The following is a 22,496-nucleotide window of genomic DNA, read 5'->3' on the forward strand; positions in this document are numbered from 1 at the left end:
GACAACTACATACTCTTTTTTCAAGGTTTACTTTGACTTTTTATGTAAATCGTCAGCTTTTACATGCCTCTGTTCAATAATCAACTGTTTGTTTTTTTCACATAATAATTAAAGGCTACTAAACGAAAAGAAACTCATAAAAGAAAACAATATCCAAATTCATTATAGTCATAATTATCGGAAGCGTATCCCCAAGATCCTGATTACTCTTTGGTGAGATAGTCTTTGGGGAATAGCCATCAATAATTATGTGATTGGGCCTGTAAATTGATGTTATATAGGATCAAGCATATAATGATTATATTTTTATTATCATTATGAGATCAATCCATCATTGTATTATTATTTTCCAATAGCTTACTTCATTTACTTTATATTGTAGCGTAGTTGTCCACCCTTTTATTATAACTCTTTGAAGTTCGAATCCGTTTAGGACACTATGAATATTTAAACTTTTATAAGGCCTTTTGCAGCTAAATGAGTTAGCCCGTCTCAAACTGAATGCGAAAGCTTATTCTTCCCCAATCATAAGATATCCCAGCCGATGATTGGTTCGTTGATTGTGTGGTTGTTTGGGATTGATTAGCGCAAGGACAGCTAAGATCCCACATGCAATTGAGAGACATTGTAGAAGATTAGCTTCTCTATCTACTAATGGATTAATGAAAGCCAAGTTCTAACATGCTTTGCGCTTGCACATGTTTAAACTGGGATTCGATTTTTCAGTGGCAGACGTGGTAGAACATCGTGTGATTGGAAATATTGAAAATTGTTTAAATAATTCAATAGATGCTTTGATACATTAAAACGCATTTCATTGATACCCATTACAGTTGCTACACGGTTAGTAACAACATTTGTTCAGAAAATGGTCAAATTAAAATATAGAATAAATAGGAACATTTTTATCGAGATGCATAAACAGTCTTTTGAAAAAAAAAGAATAAACTTCCTTTTTTTTTTTTTTTTAGATTGACATTCCAAAATCTTTTTTTTTTTAACGACTACCTGTTTACACATCACATTTGTACAGTCCAAACACTAACCGCGAAGTTCACATGGTGATATTATATAGGAATGAACATATTTATCTTCGTTGGTGCTCTGCCATTCTTGAGGACGAAAATATTCATCGCTACTCACAAACACGTTCTTTCTTACGGTTCTGCGTGGTTGGTTCGAAGTAGTCTGGATGCCTTTGAGTTGCTTTTTCTTTTCGCGACGTAGATAAGTTTTACGATAGAAGTCGTAAAACAGATACCAAAATAAGGTGCTGTTGAGAATATGAAGAAACATGAACCCCTTTGAATATTCACACCCACGAACGATCAGTTGAATGGCGTGGATAAAAGCCAATGCAAATTGAACCTGCAAAAAAAAGAGAATATTAAGAATTTATATAAGAATTTCTAGCGTTTAAATAAACGAAACACAATGCTTATATTGTTCTACGCATGCGTGGGCTGACTATCAATGCGAGGGCGTTTTAAAGCAAGTTGAAAGATGTTGAAAGATGGATTCTGATTGTTTTGAAGGCGTGGCTTTGTTTCCTTAACTCCACTGGAGCTAAGAAAACAAACAATTACAATGGAATAACAGCATTAAGAATTCTCTACCGAATACTGTTTATAGAAAGCATTGCGTAAACTCTTAAAACCAAAGTGACTTATCTTCTCAAGATAAAGCTTTAGGGTATGGGTCGATTATTTGTTTGTCCTTGGAATTAATTACGATGTTAATTAATCACAAGACATGCTGAAAAGAAAATAGATTCAATCTAATAATTTTTTGTTTCTTACTCAGCATTTTAGGGCTGGCTTGCAGTTATTTTTTTATTTTTTTTTATTTTGTAACAAGGAAATAAAGTTTATGTACCGCACTTTGAGTAACAAGCTATAAAGTAGAACAAAAGCAAGGGTAGTGACCATGGCTTCTTCTTCTCCTTCCTTACCAGTAAAAGTGTCACGTTTCAAGTTCACAACAGCGCACTCTAGTGAGAAAGTACTCAAACGTTACACGCGTAGGATTACAGTATTGATATTTCAAGTTCAGAGCAACGCTATCTGCCAAAATCATTTTAAAATATGATACGTTAAAACTACTACTACTACTACTACTTATTATTATTATTATTATTATTATTATTCGTGACACCTCCGTTAGTTACTCCTTCCAAAACTAATTTCTGGATCCCCACATAATGGGATGCATTGATTGTAACTACTACGCATGTGCAACAATCTTCTGCTAACGGCTCACTTCTTAGATCACAGTATAAGGCATATAACAGCCATTAACACTTCCGTAGTGGAACACTTACCATCTGGAAAGCTGTCATATACTGCTTCCACCACAAATATTTCTGTACGCTGGGTCCCAAAGCTGACAGACCATAGTAAAGATACATCAAGGTGTGCACCATGGCATTGAGAAACGGGAAAAAGGAATTATAGCCACCTATAGTCGTATACAAACATCGTAGTTAGGATTAGAGCGAAAAAATATCACCAATGCTTTCTTAATCTAAGATAGATCGTATATTTATTTTTAATAAACAATTTCTCAAATTTATCGCTACAGAAGAAGAATAAAACAGATTGAAATTTATCAATGAAAAGTTGTACTGACCTGGGGCAAAATTTACTCCAGACCAAACACAAATTGGTACAATTGCATGATGGAAGACATGAAGCTGTGAGACATGGCTGTTCTTCTTGCGTAGAATAAAAAATATCTATGAAAAAAGTAATGAGAAAGGCATTCAATCTTGGTTAATATATAACATTTAGAAATTAGATTATGAAATTATTGTAGTATTCTCAAACTGTCAACAAAATGAAAAAATACTAATAGTACGCGTCATTCGAAATATTTTATTATTAAAAAAAATGAAAATTACAATATAAATGACTGTATCAACATTATTTCGCATTCTTTATGTAGATAAACACTTAACTTACAGTGTCGGCAAATTCCAAGAATTTCGTCATAAAAAAATACCAGCCGAGTGCTGCCATCTGCAGGAGAAAAACAGAAAGATTACTTGTTGATTTTCGAATACATGTAGATAAACAAGGTAAAACGACAATATAAATCAAACTGGGAGACTGCAATATTCGGAATTTCTGTAAGCACGTAGACTAAATTATTTACATAATTGGGGATGATAATGTTCCTTAATGAAGCTCCCCTATCTTCATAAATTTATTCAATGCGCAGTATGCATAAAGACAAAGGCAGTGTGAGATTTGTTTATAGTATTATTACGCAGTTAATTTTATTGTAAAAGAAATTCGAACAGTAGTTTTAGAGAGAAAACTTGCCTTTAAAGAATCAGCATTGTTTGAATAATCCACTGGCTGACACCCGAAGCTATAATGTCCGAACCAACCATAGCGTCCAACCTGCAAAATCACAATAAAATTAATAAATTAATATCATTGGCTAATTTTTAATGTTATTGCGAAAGACAATATTGCTCCAAATAGTAAAATAGCTTTCTTAAACCAGTTACTCGTCTTCGTTTAAGAATTATCAGCATTTCTTAGTACAAAGGAAGGCTTGCCAGCCTTTTCTTCGTAAGAAGGAATTCAAAAAAAGAAGTATTTGTTTATTAACACCAATCCACACTTACCTGGATGAAAATATACCCGTTCGCTGCTACCATGCCGAAGTTATAGAGCACCATCGGTATTCTCAGATCGTACGGCTTCCGATCTCTCATCCAAGCAGGTCCGACAATTTTCACGAAGCAAATATACGAAGCTACCAGACTTATAGTAGGGAAAGGAGTATGTAATAGGGGCCATTCTGCTACCCTCGGATCTACAGAGGAAAAAAAAAAATAGGATTTTTATTATACTCCACAATTTCGACCGATTATAAATGAGCTGTTTGATTATAACAATACAAGTCGATAGTCTAGTGCCAATTTCTAATTGCACTGAATGTATGGGAAGAGATTTTTTATGTGACTCCACTCGCAAAAGACTGTAAATTTCCATGCCTTATAGAAACTACACCCAGTTTAATTAAATGGCGTCTGTGTGGGGTGAAGTCTTTAAAAATGCTTCATAAGGACGCAGGCTAATTAAATCACCGCCATAATTATAATGAAGATTATTCGAAAATATCTTCAGATTTTTAACTAATATGTACTAACATACTATACATTAGCAACTTTGTGTAAAAGTATGTAAAAGTGAACATCATCACCCGTGTACAACTAAAGATAAACGATATCCACTGGAGGATGACTTGATGATATATAATCCGTTGTGTTAATTTGCTTGACACTTTTAGATTTGTAGAGTCCACTCTCTGTCCAAAAAGAAACCAAACTTTTCCAAAATAGAAGAAACTAGTGGCGCCATCTGTTGTGTCTTTTTGTTGTCGAAAGCGGCAACCTTCATTAGTGTTGTGTCAACTGTTTATGACATTTGTTTCATTAGAAGCCGAGTTATAGCGACAAGAGTGACAGTGGGTTTTGACGAACGGTCGGAAAATGAGTTTCAAACTGACAGCTGCGATTGACTTTTGTGTTAAACTTGGTAAAAGTTTTACCGAAGCGTATCAAATTCTTCAAAAAGCGTTTTTTTTTTTTTTTTTTTTTTTTTGAGTACAGGATAAGCATTCTGATGAATGCTTATCCCGTACTCAAGTTTACGAGTGGCTTAAGCGATTTCAAAGTAGTTGTGAGACCCTTGAGGACGACGAAAAGCCGGGCCGTCAAAAAACTAGACTGAGCGAAGTTAGCATCCAAAAAGTGCGTGATTTCATCAAAGAAAAGCCGAAATCGTCCGTGAGATTGATTGAAGATGAATTGGGGATTCCAAAATGAACTGTGCACAACATTTTGACCGAGAGTTTGGGCCTTCGTGAACTGAATTCGCGATTTGTTCCCCACAAGTTGACCGACGACCAAAAAATGTATCGAATTGAACACTGCAAGGACCTCATTAAAACCCCTCGTAAGGATTCAAACTTACTTGAAACGATCGTTACTGATGACGAAACGCAGTGTTTTGAGTATGAGCCCGAAACAAAGCGCCAGAGTGCTGAGTGAAGACTACCAGAAGAGGGGCCTCCCAAAAAAAAGTCGCTTGGAGAAGTCAAAAGTAAAGACAATGCTGATTTCCTTCTACGATTCCAAGGGCATTATCCACAAAGAATTCGTTCTGCCTGGCCAAACGGTCAATGGTGAGTTTTATCTCGAAGTTTTTAAGCGATTGATAACGAGAATTCGTCGCGTATGGCATAAATATCGTGACGACTGACCGTTCGTCAAAACACAGTCACTCTTGACACTATAACTCGGCTTCTAATGAAACAAATCTCATAAACAGTTGACACAACACTAATGAAGGTTGCCGCTTTCGACAACAAAAAAAGATACAACAGGTGGCGCCACTAGTTTCTTCTATTTTCGAAAAGTTCGGTTTCTTTTTGGACAGAGGGTGTACACCACACGCATTGTTTCATTTGAGGTATCTGATCTTAGGAAAAGTATGGATAGCAAGCTTCCTCGCCAAAATGGTAGTGATGGTTTTCCCACTTAAAAAAAAAAAAACGCTTCATTACCATTGATGAGGTTTCTGAGGTAATCCGACCTGTCATACTCGTTAACAAAAAAGGTATGACCTGGATCCCGTCTAGGATGTAAAGAACTTTTATAAAGGGCTTTGCATCCGAAGGGTGAGTTAACTTATCTCATACGGAGGAAGAGGAGGAGAAGGTTTTTCCTTCGAAAAACCCATTTTTTATTTCCAATTTGGACTCAGAAATCCACATTGAACTACAAAACTTCTATATTTGATAGAAAGATGAGTTAACTGTCTCATACGAACAAGGAATTTTAGAGTCCGTGACGCATCCCAGGGCACTGGATCATAAAAGTAGTTTGTGATACATCTTACATCATTAAGAAACATCTTACCTCCTTCCGCCAGGAATTCGTCGTAGCTCTTTCTTAGGGCATTCAGCATTATCGCCACCAAAGAAAAACGAGTCGCTAACGAGTACTGCGATGATGTCACACTATGGAGTAAGTAAATGACAAGAGAGAGACTTGAATTAGTTCGTTTTACTTACAGGTTAGGAAGAAAAAGAATCTAGTAATTATAGCCCTAATAAAATTTGTAAATAGACATTTAGGGATAAACATTGAAGTCTAACAGGAGTGATCAAAGGTGAAGATTAAGATAACTGTTGATACCAGGTGATTAGCTGAAAATAAACTTGATAAAGAGGATAATAAGCGAACAAACTGTTTAAGAAACAGGTTTGTTCTGTATATAAACACATCATGAAAGTTAATAAACACGCCACCGCTTGTTAACGTTTATTGCGCTAGGACAGTGTTGTACCAACACATTATAAAGTTCTTTATGACCTTAAACAGAACAATCAACCTTTAGGACCTTACAACCGAAATGTTGTACGTGCTTTTGCCTTGGTAGAGTGCAATACTTTCCTTTCTGTATCACATTCGACCACCTATTATCATCCTTCTTTCCTTCACTATTGTTATAAGTGTGCGTATGTGTGTCGGATTTAACACGTGCTCAATAATGAGGTGAGATCACCCACACTAGTGCCAAAGTCAGGCCAGCTTTTGCTTGAAGCACTGCTATGACACGTTAACGGTAATCACAGGACAGTAGGTCATAAAGCATTGAGAAAAAACTAACCAATTCATTACATCAAACTAATTTAAGATGTTACATGGACAACTACTTATAACTATTTTAAAAATATAAAGAAAAACAGAATAATTTGTAAATGTTTCATGACTATATATAGATGTAATGTTCACTGAAGTGTTCACAAGAATAGAACACCAAATTTGGGAAGCCTTCTTTGATATTCTTAAATTTTAACGATATCAAAGAAGGCTTCCCAAATTAGGTGTTCTATTTAGAACATTATAAAACTTGTAAAGTTATCTTTTTGGCATTAATATGCGAATGGTTTTACTTTTTAGTGTAGGAAATCCTACAGTATGTTCTTAGAAACTAATCTTAAGTCGCATCGGTGTGATGAGGTTAATTTCGAATGTCTTTTCATAATCACCGAAGAGTTACTGGTTCGTATCTCAAAACTCACTTGTGAAAAGCATATACGAGCAAATATGAAGTCACTCGATGAAACATATGCTATACACACAAAAAAATCATGAAGGGTTTTATATCGTTCCATATCCATAAAAACGATAGAGATCGAGTAACTGGAGAACTGGTTGAAAAAAGGCGTGAAATATTGTTCTTCTAGTTCGCGACTAAAATCGAACCTATGGCAGTCTTTCCTTTGGTGGTCTAGCGCTCTGGAAATAAACGTCAATTTGTCCTATACAGGCACTTTTTCTTTTTTTCCTCTGTCATACCTCGTAAACAGCAAATATTTACGTGAGGATTAGTTTGGAAAGACAAAAGATAGAGCATGCAGTTCATGTACAAGGCAGGTCAAAGCACATATGTTTAGTTTCATTTTATATCCCTGATTCGTTCCAGTGCTAGATACGTACACAATGAACCCAAAACTTGTAATTGGAGTAACCACCTTTTGTGGACTGACATGTAAGAAATATGTCATCTTCCTGAGATCGTTGCATTTATAATAAAACGCAAATTTACTTACTGCAGAGTAAACACCTTTTGTGAAGGACAAGTTCAATCTTGAGCAATGCAAAATGGTACGGACATGCTGTTATACGAACACTTTTCTGGGATCCATACGAACTAAGCTTTTAATCTTCATACTGTGAATTAAACTTCGAAACATGAGGTTTACATTTGGAAGTCTTCCATGCATAAATTCCAGTCTTTGTTCTGGTGGACAGTCATCCGTTTAGACGACTAAAAAAGAGCTCTGAATGGCAGTCAATTTGCCAGCAATCTGGAGGAGAAAGCAATGCATATAAACGCAACTTGTTGCCCTTGTCCAATAGTTTCGCTGTAGGTGGATGTGCAGTGTGACCAGAAAGGATCTTCTCAGAAATGACTACGTAGTGGAACGGTGAAAGTTACGAAGTTAGGAACAAAGATACAGGAGGCAAAGTTGAAATGGTTTGGTCACGTGATGAGGAGGAAGGACGAGTATGTGGGAAGAAAGGTCATGCAGATGGATGTGCAGGGGAGGAGGAAGCATGGGCGGCCAAAGAAGAGATGGAGGGAGATGGTGGAGGGTGAAGAACTTGGACGTGGTTACAGCTCAAGACAGGAGGATGTGCAGGAGACTCACTACAAACAGCGACCCTACTTATGTGGGAAAAGCTCCAGAAGTAGCATGCAAAAGTTTGTGCATCACTAAGGCTTCAACACAGAAGTTACAGATGGTATTGAGAAATGTTGCATGTAGGTCTGTAATGCTGTTAATACTAACGAATGCATCACAGGATATTATCTGATTTGTTCTCCTATATGACAAACACTGCCTCCTTCCCTACTCACCTCCTATAGAGTAACAAGCCAGATGTTTCCAGGAACGAGGATAGGAAGGAACCAACCAAGACATCTCAGATGTTGAAACAAGATTAAAAGTGGTCTTCATAGTTTTGTCAAAATGTTTCGGTTCATAATGCTGGACTGCGAGAAGACTGTTATAGATTTCATTCTAGTTGTTGACTACACGTTTTCTATGTTTTTCCCAGCCGTTTCCGTTGTTAGTTGATGCTTAGTGGAGGTAAGTCCCTTCCTTAAACTTTGGTTTGTAATCCCACATCTCAGAAAAATCGACCATAGAATGCACACGATTTTAGACAATAATATATCCGTTAATATTTTAGGTATACAAGATAACAACGTTTGTTATCATGCTTTATCTACACAAGTTTATCTTCATATCCAGCAGTGAAATAAATAATGTAAAGTTTAAGCTTTCATGTATTTCTATCTATGTAGTTGGTGGCATAAATAGTCTAAACGCTCTTCAGCAACAGATATCTTATGCTATCGTTCCGTGGCTGTGAGTTCTAGTCCCTACTATGGAATGAATGCTTACGAAAGGCTTTATAGACAGTAGAAGAGTTTCAGTTGCCCGGATGAGACATGATCCTACTTATGGAAGCCTGGAGTGGCTTGATAAAGAACCACATTCTGTATATAGAATAAAATTTCTGGCAGGTTGTAGACCTATAGTACTATAATGTACTATAGTAACTCAGTCCTTTAGGATTCATTTTGCTCTAATTCTAGTTTTCTATCAGTAATAATATATAAAGAAATGTAATTACTACTTTTATTATTAATATTAAAGCAATGATGACATTGCTGAATCTAAGTTCCCACTACATTTGGTTGGAAACATGTGGATTCGAATATCGTCTAGAACGTCTGAAGGTTAAGTTCACTGGTCTCATAACAATTTTCATCTAACAATATACATTGCTTGGAAAGAAGTCAAGGACACCGTGGTGACACTCCACTTCATCCCTCAGATGTTCAATAAGCTTGAGATGGGCTTTGTGGAAGCCAGTCAAGTGTGGTGACGTTCGTGCCCATAAACCACGCAGTTACAGCAGCAGCCTACGACATGATGCATTGTCTTGCTGAAAGAGAAAATTCGAATTCGAAATCAATCAGGAAAAACAGAACCATATCAGACCGTCACCTCCAAATTTCATAGTTGGGATTATGCACTCTGGTAAGAGACGTTTACAGGCATCTGCCACACCCACACCAGTCCATCTGCTGGTAGAGGGTATAGCATGATTCGTCGTTCCATAAGATAGCTTTCCAACCTTCCAGGTCCCACTGTACACACTCTTTGCACCATTGAAGAGGACTTTGCATGTTGGTAATGAAGAGCTTGCATATTGTTGTTCTACCATGGAAACCCATGCTGGGAGCCTCGGTTCTGAATGATTTTGTGTAGATTCATCTCAGTATGGTATCACTGATTGTTGATTTGGGATGGTCGAATTTGTCAAATATTTGCCGAACAAATAGGCCTGCAACATCGCATCTTACAACGCCTCGTTCAAACTCCATCAGTTCCCTTCTCGCAGCCTGAACACAGCTGCAGATTTTAGAGCATCACATTCCTCCAATTTACGCCAGCTACAAACACATGACTCATTACACACATGCACCTTGTCCATGGGAATATTTGTTGAGTTCTTTCCAAGAAGTGCATATTTATGCCTAAAACTACTCACCACTTTTAGGACTAACTGCTAACCAGTAAATTTGGGATAACTAAAATTATCATTAAGAAAGCCAGTCTGAACTTCATACTAGGTGCAACTGATATTAAAGGTTACAGCTTATGCTTCGACATTGATTGAATAGTTAATAATTGGAATTGTTCGATTAACACTTTAGATTACGAAACAAATGCACTGCCATCTAACGCTGATATTCGTTTGCGCTTGTCATTACACGTTACGTCATTCCCAATGTAACTGCTCAAACGGAAGTGTAATTTTAGTATGCTTACGCGCCTTATTTCTGAGATATCATTATTATTATTATTATTATTATTATTATTATTATTATTATTATTATTATTATTATTATTATTATTCCTGACACCTCTAAGGAGTTCGAACATCGCGGGAGGATACCTACAACTGTCTCAACCACTACACCGAACCTCTGCTACGAATCATCTCCATCCACGCCATCTACCGCACCGCCCACTACAACTAGTATTTTTTGTCTGTAAATTACGTATGTTCTGAAGGGCCGATTTGTCTGTATACGGGATGAAAAATCCGAGTTTCCGGGAGAAAAATACCCTGTTACCTCCGTATGAGATCGGCTAACTCACCTTCGATTGAAATCGTCCAGATAAAGATTCCTCCCGTCGCGACGAGAATCGAACTTAGGCCTATTCCAATCGAAGGGCGCATGTACCGTTGTTCTTCAATGTACCAATAATATTAAACGTTTATTATTGGTGCGTGTGCATGGTGAACTATTTTTTGTAAATTTTATTTTATTTTGTTAAAATAACATACAATTATTTATTTATTATAGATACAAGGCTGAATAATGACGAGTGTCACTGTTGAAAATATGAAAAGAATAATATTTTTTCAATTATCGTTACACGAAACAAACGCACTGCGACGCCGATAATCGTTTGCACTTGTCATTGCCATGGATACGAAACTTTTATTATTGGCGTTTGTTCGTGGTGAGGATGAAATATTTTTAATAAAGCAATTTTTAATATGTAAATTTATTTATTAATAAATTCGCTACTGATTAAGAAAAAAAGGTTTTTTTTTTGTTGTTGTATATGCAGCACTCCAAGTTATAATTTTGATACACTCATCGGGTATTTGCACTGGTCTCATTGCTTGAGGCAGTACTTTGAATAGCCAAACTTTGTCATAGACATCATAATAGTTTTCGCAAAAGCCACAGAAATAGCGACAGCTGAACATTTTACTTCTAACAGTTTTATTCTGTATTGCGCGTAAAAGGTTATAATAAAAGCAAGCTTACAACAGCTTGTTTGGCATCTTATAATGGAAAGCATGGCTACAAACATTTATTTTATAATTTATACACGTTTCGATATTTCTTTAACAGTTAACCACAGTATTAAAATCTTAATTTCAATTTCAAAAGGTAAAAGAGATAGTGAGAGTGTTACTCTTACCTTTGAGTTAGCAGGAAGCGGTTCCACAAACGTTCTGTTCGGCGACTGAAGCAGCTGTGAGCCAGTCTAGGCTAGGTGAAGCTAGATTAGAAGTAAACCTTTTTGTATTGCATAATTTCTTCCCCCCCACACACCCCAATGTTTCCTTTAAGGAACGTGATATAAACTTCCACTTTCACGTATTTTGACTCAAAACTAGGACTCGTGGGCATTAAAAAAAAAAAAAAAAAACGAACCTGACCGTTGCTTAGCAACTCGCAGAGCCTATGGGATGTAGGATGGCTGACGTTATATTGTTGCTGTTTACTAGTGACCTACTGCCTCACTGTTTACGGCGAATTGGTTCCAGAATGAAAGTTAATAACACATACTCACATAAATCCTATCATAATTCCGCCCCTTACCCCACTTTGGTCTGCTGATGACCGTGTTAAAGAAATGCGCGCGACCGTGCACTGCGGTCGCGCGCATTTCTTTAGGGGGGAAAGTATGAGAGGGAAAGTATGTTAGGTGATGACCTACACAGGTAATATGGTGATCGACGATACTTTTCAAAAAGACTGACCACACGCTATGTTTCTGTGGGCAAACAGCTATCATAAAAACAAACATAAAACGATTTGCTATCAAGGGGACACTTGAAGCAATTTTAGCGAATATTGTGTATATTTTATTGATAGGTTTCCTTTAGCTGGCATTTTTTTTTCTTTCCTTGGTGCATATTGTTCCATCTGCTTATAAAAACATCGCATTTGTCCTTTTTTAAATTCAGAACTAGTTAAAATTGATCTCATTTTAAAAGTCCTAAAACGTCGTGCTATACATTTAGACCAAAAAAAAAAAAAAAAGTCTGACGTACTCAGTATTAGCAGCTTTTAAAATTATATATATAAAATTATATATAATTTTAAAATTTTAAATTTTTTATTTTATTTTTATTTTTAAAAATTTAAAATTTAAAATTTCAAAATAAATTTTTTTAATATATATATATATATATATATATATATATATATTGCATCAAAATAAATTATTTTTACTTGCATTTTCAGATTCTTATGTAAACTATATTACTTTGATTACAGTAACCAATGTCGTTAAACTACAATCTGAATATTAGTATAATTGAGATAATCATATTTAAGTTACTTCAGACTTTCTTAACCTACAATCTAATATAATGTAAAGCGACTGAATTTCAAAAACTTCTACTTACGAAGCCATAAAATCAGGATCCAAAAGGCATTACATTAGCGACTATTAGTTTAACTAAGTAACCATGGCAGAATTACAAGTAAAAGACTCAAGGAAGCCTGGTTCACAGCGTTCACAACTTGATTTATTTCGTCTATTCGGTTGTGAAATATAGTTTATGTGGAACGTTAAGTGTCTAATGCCTCATTACTAGTAATAGGTTGTATTCCAATTAATTAAAGGAACAAATGAATAAAATAAGCCCCTACAGAGTGTCGTTACGAATTTTACAGTTTCGATTTGCATCAGGTTTTTGGAATGTTGGATTATTTGCTTTTTATTTTTAGGGAAAACGAGATTCGGCATATAAAGAAATTCTTTATTTGGGACCATAATTACAGGATTTAGTGATACATAAATATTAAACGCATCGTAGTGTACTTAATAGGTTACATGACAGGAATGTTAGTTGTAGTAATACCAAAAACGTACCCATTTTAAAGAATTAATTCAAGTTAAATAATACGTATCAGGACAGCAACATCACGCAGCTATCATCCCAAAAGTTAATATGAACCCCATTTTTAAAAATAATTGGATTTTGGGATAAATTTATTTTTGAAATGAGTCAGTGTCTCACTTCAAGAGCTTACTCAGTGACGTTGACTAATTTGACATGATTTGGCATTTACTAGGGTTGAAAGTAGGTACAAATGATATCCTTTGATAGTAAGCTTCTTTTTTTTTCACCTTTTTTTGCCACTTCACAAAACTATTGTACTATAGGATGAATAATACCATAAAAAAACAACAACAAAAAAAAACACACAGATGTATTGGAATAATCATCTTTCCACTAATCTGCCATGCCACAAACGGGAATATCTCCAAAAAAAAGGGAAATAAAAATTAATAAGGATTAATTTTTATTTCCCAAAGGGAAATAAAAATTAATCCTTATCTATAGTGCATATAGATAAGTGGATTAATAGGTTAATCCACTTATTAAGATGTGAAACATACAAATATAGTAATGGGAATAAATTTATTACAACGTTTCCCAAGCTTTCAGTATCTGCAAACACTTTTAAGATTTTAGTATCACCAACTTACCCCCCTCTCTCGGAAAAAGGCATTTTGGAGGCCTCGACTACTCCCTATAAGGGAATACAAGGTTAGGTGATTTTTTTTTTTTTTTGGTGTATTTTTTTTATACATTTACAGTGTAATGAATTACAAACATGAGAAACATTTAAAAAAATATTAAATACATTCTACTCGTAAGTTATGAAATCGTATATATGGAGTAGAAATAAATATTATAACATTTAAATTTTCACTCATAAAAAAAATAATAATAAAAAAACTAATCAAAATTTTCCCATGCCCTCCAAGTTTTATTTTACCTTTCCCGTGGGCTTCACTGGGTCCAGTGTAAGAGGTGAAATGAAGACTTTCTGAATGCTGGGGATTTTGCGTCCCGTATTGTGAATGCAAATAATAAGTAGTATAGTCTTGTGTGTTTTGTTGGTGTTCTCAATTTAACTGACAAATTGCTATGCAACGGTATTTCTTGCCAGCAAATCCAGGTTTCGATGATGATAATACACCCTCTGTCCAAAAAGAAATCGAACTAATAGAAAATAGAAGAAACTAGTGACTCCACCGATTGTATCTTTTCGTTGTCGAAAGCGGCAACCTTCATTAGTGTTGTGTCAACTGTTTATCACATTTGTTTCATTAGAAGCCGAGTTACCATATTCATGACGTACGCAACGAATTCTCGCTATCAATCGCTTCAAAACTTCGAGATAAAACTCACTATTGACCGTTTGGCTAGGCGGAACGAATTCTTTGGGGATAATACTCTTGGAATCGTAGAAACAAATCAGCATTGTCTTTACTTTTGACTTCTCCAAGCGACTTTTTTTCGGATGCCCCTCTTCTGATGGTCTCCACACTCTGGCGCCTTGTTTCGGGCTCATACTCAAATCACCACGTTTCGTTACCAGTAATGATCGTTTCAAGGAAGTTTGAGTCCTTACGAGAGGTTTTAATGAGGAATTAAAACCTTGCAGTGTTTAATTCGATACATTTTTTGGTCGTCGATCAACTTGTGGGGAACAAATCGCGAATTCAATTTACGAAGGCCCAAACCCTCGGTCAAAATGTTGTGGACAGTTGATTTTGGAATCCCCAATTCATCTTCAATCAATCTCACGGACGATTTCGGGTTTTCCTTGATGAAATTATGCACTTTTTGGGTGTTAACTAGTCCAGATTTTGAACGGCTGGGTTTTTGTCATCCTCACGACCACTTTGAAACCGCTTAAACCACTCGTAAACTAGAGTACGGGATAAACATTCATCAGCATATGCTTTTTGAAGCATTTGGAGCGTTTCGGTAAAACATTTACCAAGTTTAACACAAAAGTCAATCGCAACTCTGTTTGAAACTCATTTTCCGACCGTTCGTCAAAACACAGTCACTCTTGGCACTATACCTCGGCTTCTAATGAAACAAATGTCATAAACAGTTGACACCACACTAATGAAGGTTGCCGCTTTCGACAACAAAAAGATACAACAGGTGGCGCCACTAGTTTCTTCTATTTTCGAAAAGTTAGGTTTCTTTTTGGACAGAGGGTGTATTGCTTGCCAGAAAATCCAGGTTTCGATGATGATAATAAGATATCAGCGAAATGCAAGGTTTATGTCCAGCATTAAGAAACCAACAAAATGCGTAAAAACTGTGCAGATGAATTATGTCAACATTGGCAAACTATTAAAGAGTGCTTGAAAATAATTATACTCTGCTAGAAACTGATACTATGGAAGATTAACTGGCGAAACTGTTCATTCATTAAGAGAGAAAGATAGAAAGAGAGAGAGAGAGAGAGAGAGAGCTTAGAAATCTGGATGAAGGCGAGTGAGACACCTAAGAAGAAAAGCTAGAACGACTTCACAAAGCATAATAATGAAAACTTTTGAATTAACAAGTGGTGCACTGAGGGTCCTCTGCTCACTTTATGTCTTATGTAAAGTTATGCAAATAAATAGATAATACGAGGTGAACATCTAAATGTGGATAAGCAGGCATACCTTTTACTTCAAACTTTTGGAAACGGCATGCGGCCAGTCTCTCTCCTCATCGCTCTTCATCTGGTTCGCCTGAGTTGTAGGTTTTCATAAAATAAAAAGGCTAAAAAAAAACCCTCTACTTCCCTGTAACATAGATCTACTAACTTGCGAACAAGCTGAAAAAGGTTCTTGAATTAGCGGCTACAGGTTGGCTGAGTGGATAATGCTCTTCAACCTACAGGCTATGAGTTGAAATTCCACTATGGGCGTGGCATTGGATTATCTTACTAAGCGGTATCTATGACCCTACACTTCTTCCTGCAGACTTAACTTCCAAACCTTATGAGATTGGAGAATGACCATGCGTCTTTTGATCAAGTGCTTTATTTCTAACCCAACTCTCAGATTCATAACTTAAAACTGGCTTGAACCCTGTCTTATATACTGCTAGTTTGTGTTTTGCTATTTTTTTAAATATTTTTTCTGAATAAATTTATTCCATATAAATTTATTCAACCGACTTTCCACTTGCCAGCTTTACTTAGTTTGTTATTTATTTCCTGATTTAACTTGCCATCTTCACTTTGTGCCTCCCACTACACTGTTATAATTTTATAATAGCAGTATTTAAAACAATACTGACCTCATGTCGTTCTGAATGTAACTTCATGCGAGTTACATTCTGTAGGATTTCCATTCAGAATGCAGCTGAAGTTTTCTTTGTTGCTCTATTTTCATAGTTTCCTTTTTGTTGCTGATTTTCATGCCAAATTTGTTACAGCTGTTATTCAATTTAGTTAGTGAATCCCGAAGACTTGCATTACATCATCCATAAAGAAAATACTTAAGTTTGACATGTCGAATTCTAATATCACGTCAAATGCCACTTATTTTCATAATATGGTCAATATACATGATAAATAACAGTGAGATAACGTGCATTCTTGGCTTACACCGGATTTCACAGTAAACTACCTCTTTTCAAGTATGCTTGCATATATCTTGCCTGGGACACTCGGTAGAGAAACTCACCTTCAGCTTTATTCCATTTTTATAGATGGATACTAGGAACGCTGTACTCCAATCACTCTGAATTATTCATTGTCTTGTCGTCTCAAGCTTTTCACGAACCATTGAGGTTCTTTAGCTATGGACTTCACAACCGCGACGTTTCGGGTTAAAGGTAGTTGGCCCTATGGCTCCCGATGTGTCCTATATCTGCAGATGCGTGTGTTCATGGGCTGGTTTGCCTGTTCTGGGGGAGATGAAAAACACGAGTTTCTGGGTGAAAAAACTTTACCTCCGTAGAAGACCGACTAACTCACCTTTAGTCAAAAGAGCACTTACTGTTCCTCAGGTCACTGACGGGAATTGAACCCAGGTCTTTTTGACCAAAGGGTTTCCTCTATACTGACTGAGCTACGGAGGCTCGAATTATGCTGTGTAGCCACCGCAAAACTTTTTACCTCTACTTTTAAAAAGATCGTGTAAAGTTATTCAATTATCATCATCTCATACTTGCCTATGGAATGTGTTTTGTCTATTAATTGCCTGTTTACTGACGGCTTCGCCTATTTTGTAATGACTCACCAGAGTTTCCAAAAAAAAAAAAATAAACCCTTCCAGGCTCATATGACAAACGGCAGTTTTGTACTGAAAGGCTTTTCAGTTATTTTTAAAATATCAATATCAAAGTATTTTAGCAAACAGTTACTCATGTTCAAATTAATAAATAAATGCACATTTAGTCTCATATGGATATCCAGTCCTTTCTTTAAAAGATTAGAATACTGCTTTCTTCTTTTCTAGCAGTCTTTATTTGAGAGTAAGACCTACGAATTTATTGAAATGAATTATTTGTCTAAGTTATAGCAAACATATTTAAAGAAAACCGTTTTCAGGAAAGTTCTTTTTTTTTTTTGTGTGTGTGTGTATCTCTCTCACTAAAAATACAAATAATAATAATCAGCTAATGCCTTTTATTCCTTACAAGGAATTAAAGGCATTAGCTGATTATTATCCTTTTTATTCCTTTCTAGCTTTTGGAGACTGGGTGGGCAGTTCAGTCCTCCGGTAGCCAATCAGAGATATTTGGCCCAAGACTATCACTAATTATAAGCGTATGAAGAGATGGCAAACAAATACTGCCATCTCTTGGTACTTAACCCTAACAAGATATCTTACTGTCTGAAATAAAGTGGGTTCTAGGACCAATTTCCTTGAGTTTACGAGACGAAAACCCCGAATTTTTAGGAGAAAAAAGCTGCTTGCCCATGCCAGAGATCAATTAACTCAGAAACAGGTCGAAGAAAGACTTAGATCAAGTTCCTTCAATCGGTGACTTGACTTGAAAATAAGTCTATCGTCGGATGGCCTAACGCACAGGCTGTTAAGCACCACTTCCACTGAGCTACACAGGTCCCTCACTAAAATTACATCATTGTTGTTAAGGTATCTCCATGGATTCAGAACTCATCATAAGAGATCCATTTATTTACACAAGGCATCATTTACACAATAATAATACTTCTCCTTAAACTCATTCACTGATGAAATATTCACAACCATCTCCAGCAACACCCACTCCACCGACTCACCACTTTCTAAGCAAGAAATGCTTCTATCAAGTCTCATTTATTTTCGTCGGTCTTTTTGATCATAATTTTTGATGCTTACAGACCGTCTGTTCTCATAGGCAGAATTCCACAGACCTGCCACAATCTTTGTCACTTGCTTCTGGATCCTCTACACTTCTTTATCACCACACAATTCAGAGAGTCAAGTTCTGTGTGCTGTAGTCCAGATGCAGCTGTATTAAAGCATTATATATATAGAGAGAGAGAGAGAGGAACAATAACCTCTATCACTGCTTGTTAAGTGTTCTGCAACAATCACATAATCTGATGTGCTGTTTGGTTACCTTCACAATATGCTCTTTAATCTTCTACTCCTGTTTTACAATTACACCTTATATTCCTGCCCCTATCAGTTTCCTGTAGTTCAGTTCCATCAACATAGCACACAGCTTCTGATCTCATCCCAAAGTGCATCACATTACACTTGGCCACATTAAACTGGTAGCCATTTTACGAAGTCCAGCAATATTAATGAGTATCCATTTCCATAATCCAACTCTGTTACTTTATTATAAAAAACAAGTAGATTACTAAGACAAGACCAACCTTCAGAAATCCATGGTCCCTTATAGAGTATCACATTCCAATCCACCTAGTCCTGAATTGTTTTTCGCTAATTTCTTCAATACCGTAACTACTCCTGAGATGCTGATTGGCCTATAATTTGCTACTTCTGTCTTAGAGATTCTTTTATGCAATAGGATTATTTTGTTCTCTTTCCACTCTATTGACACCTTCCTACTGAGGCTTAAATCAAACAGCTTTTGTCAGATGAGCTGATAATTTGCTTGCATATTCTCGTAACACAAGGGCCGATATATCATCTAATCCTATGGCTGTTTTCATATCGAGGTTCTGCAATATTTTAAGCACCTCCATTTTTCTACAACTATTCTACTATAAGCCAATGTTACATCTGGCACTGCAATATCACCACCTAAACGGTACACCTCCCCCCCCACGGGCAAAATGTTCACTCAATCAGTAATTCAACTATTTGGTTTGGTTCTGTTACTTCTCCACCATCAGCACTTTTTAAAGTCGCCTTTCCATAATCATTCCTCCTTTTACTTACCACATAGCAAAAGAATTCCTGAGAGTTTCTTTTGGCCTCGCTTCATCAGTTAGCTTTGGCTCTCCTTACCATATCGATCGCCCGTTGTGCCTCTTCCTTATACTGTTCATGAGCATGCTGATCACTTTTTTTGTTTATAATCCCTTGACCTTTTCTTTGTGTGCAACTACTGCTTAATACAGCTATTCATTTATCTAACCCCTAACTTGATTTATCTGACTCCAGGTATACATTCAGATGCTTTCTTCAAGCATCCTTGACCATCTTCCATGAACCAACAACCTTCTCTCCTTCCCTCCAAATTCTCATGCTGTTGCTCTGTTGAAAGCTGTCTCCTCAGCTTGTCAATCACCTGCTTTGCAATTCCACATATATCCCTCCTTAATAGAAAATTCTGCATGTCTGGCAGCCTCCCAGGTCCAGACTTCATGATTACTTTCTCCAAGTGGAGGCAGCATAGCTAGATTAGTTAGTTCTCTGATGCAATCAGATCCAGCTGAACCTCGTGTCCCCTTCTCCATTACATGTTGTCTCAGGTAATTATCTCTCAGCAGCTGTATAAATTCCATTTCCTCCCCTGCCTGTGGCCATTCCTCCTCCAAATCTGTCCTCATAGTTGAAATCCACCATAAAAATCACTCGACATGTACTCATCGTGTTAATTTGCAAGTGCATGTCATCTACATTCTCCCATATATCTCCTGAATTATAGCAGCAGCCAATTACATAATCAGTCCTGTTGGCCTCTATCTCACATCAGATAGCCTTAAATGAATGCCCCCCCCCCCGATGTACTTCTATTCTTTTTGGCTTTAATTCCTCTGCTATAATTAGCAAAACCCCTCCCTTTCTTCTGTTCTCTCTGAAGACACTATACCCCTTGTATTCTATTCCTATCCATATCATCCTCGGCCAACCACATCTCACTAACTTTTGCCGAAGTTGGGTTAACCAATGTCCAAAATTCCTCAACCTTATTTCGAATACTTCTAGTATTAGTATACATAAACTGCAATACTGCCTTCATCCCACAATCTCCTTTACATCTTGTGTTACTTTGCCAACTAAAGTTACCCTGGAGTGCTACATTTTGCATCATGTGATCACTCTCCCCCTTACTTTGAGGTTGCCTGAACCCACACTCACCTGCATCTCCCTAAACATTCTAGTATCCCTGACTTTGCATACTTCTGTGCTATCACTGAATGACACTTTCTCAAGACCCCTGACAACAAATCCATTTAGATACAAGTCATCCATCTTACATACATATATATATATATATCCTTCCTTCCATGAAACTCATACCACAAACTACACACCATTCTTCCTACACAATCTGCACACTGACTCATTCACGATCATAGCTCTCTGGCGCACTCACTTCTGTCAACTTTGGCAAACAGACTCCCTTTTTGAATGATGAACGACAGAAATTTCATCTTGTATTGAAAGGCTTTTTAGTTATTTTTAAAATAATCATTTTGGGAGAGATAACAAAATCAAAGTATTTTAGCAAAGTTACCAGCATTCACAAAATAAAAAATAAAATCTAGTGTCATCTATGGATTTTCAGTACTTTTTTAAAAAGAGATTAGACTATTTTTTTGCCCTTTCTTCGTTTCTAGCAGACTGACAGTAAGAAGTACAAATTTATACAAATGAATTGTTTAAGTTTTAGCAAGGGCATTTAAAGAAAACATTCTTTTTGGAAAAGTTTTTACGTGTGTGTGTATATATATATATATATATCTCACTGAAGGTTGTGATATATGCACATTAGGACCATGAGTAGGTTAAGGATTTATTTTATTACTTTTAACTTTTTATTTTTTACATAATTTAGCTTTTCTTCGACCGTCGGGTCGAAGCTAGCTAGTGGGGAAACTCGAGTTTTTCATCCATAAACTCAAGAAAATCAACCATAGAACTTGCACTATTTCAGACGATAAGCGTTAATGACTGAGAAGTCAGCAGTGTCTGCCATACTCTTCTCCCCGAGTCCAATTAAAATCAATAATAATCTTGGACCAACTCTTGTGATTGAGGGTGGAGACTAACTGTTCACTAGTCCTCAAAATTTATGGAGGGCCTTGCTTGTACCTTTCGGGTATAAGTATTAGCAGATTTATTTTTATACCTTAAACTTTGCTACAGACACCAAACATGGAATTTTATCAAACCACTTGAGGCCTCCAATAAGTGGAGAATTGTCTCTTACCGAGTAATGAAACTCATCTCCCATCTAAAGGCATTCGCAAAATCTATGTTCACCATGTGATTTGCAGCCTGTTGGTTGAAGAGCAGGTATGCTAACCACCGTCTGGAATGATTAGAAGTACCAGTAAGACAACCAATTCCCCAGTCTGTATATATCTACCCTTTTTATGTTTCACGGGCATGTTAATTCTGTTTAGGTAAAGCTTTACCACTTCAAACTGAGGTTGACTCACTCAGTTTGTCACACAAAAATTAATATTATGGGTTCTTTAAAATCAAGGTTCAAAAATGGCTTCAAAATATCTGTTACCTACACATTTTGAGTGAATCAAAAATAAAATTTGATCTAATTCGAAGACTAAATAATGTTTTAAATATGCAGCAGAAACTGCACTTTTAACTAAAGTTTAGTTATTGCTGCCCTAATATTCACCACAAAAGCATTCTTGTAATGATTAGCAGGGCAACAGCATCTATTTTTTTGGAAGGGAATGGAAATTAAGATTCCAGTAAAAAAAAAAAAAAAAAAAAAAAAAAAAAAAAAAAAAAAAAAAAATTTCAAAGACATTTTACATCACGTGCAGAGACACTGACGATTCAAATAACAGTGACATAATTTTCCTCCTTAAAGATTCATGAAATTTTGTGATTACTATTTATATGACCATAATCAGATGTGGTCA

At 36.2% G+C, this 22,496-nt stretch overlaps 1 protein-coding gene across 1 annotated transcript; it reads right to left on the reverse strand.

Moving 5' to 3' along the window:
- Positions 1–1,041: 1,041 nt before the first annotated feature.
- LOC150092395 (very long chain fatty acid elongase AAEL008004-like) lies at positions 1,042–20,853 on the reverse strand. Its single transcript, XM_090414829.1, has 7 exons — positions 20,740–20,853; positions 6,238–6,265; positions 3,635–3,825; positions 3,324–3,404; positions 2,629–2,734; positions 2,321–2,457; positions 1,042–1,368 (listed from the first exon to the last, which is right to left on the reverse strand). The coding sequence occupies exons 1-7, from the start codon at positions 20,851–20,853 to the stop codon at positions 1,042–1,044; spliced, it is 984 nt and encodes a 327-aa protein (XP_090270955.1).
- Between the last annotated feature and the right edge of the window lie 1,643 nt (positions 20,854–22,496).

The sequence above is a fragment of the Typopeltis vanoorti genome, chromosome 26, assembly GCF_054136105.1.
Source record: "Typopeltis vanoorti isolate ZY-2024b chromosome 26, IOZ_Tvanoo_1.0, whole genome shotgun sequence".
NCBI lineage: Eukaryota > Metazoa > Arthropoda > Arachnida > Uropygi > Thelyphonidae > Typopeltis > Typopeltis vanoorti.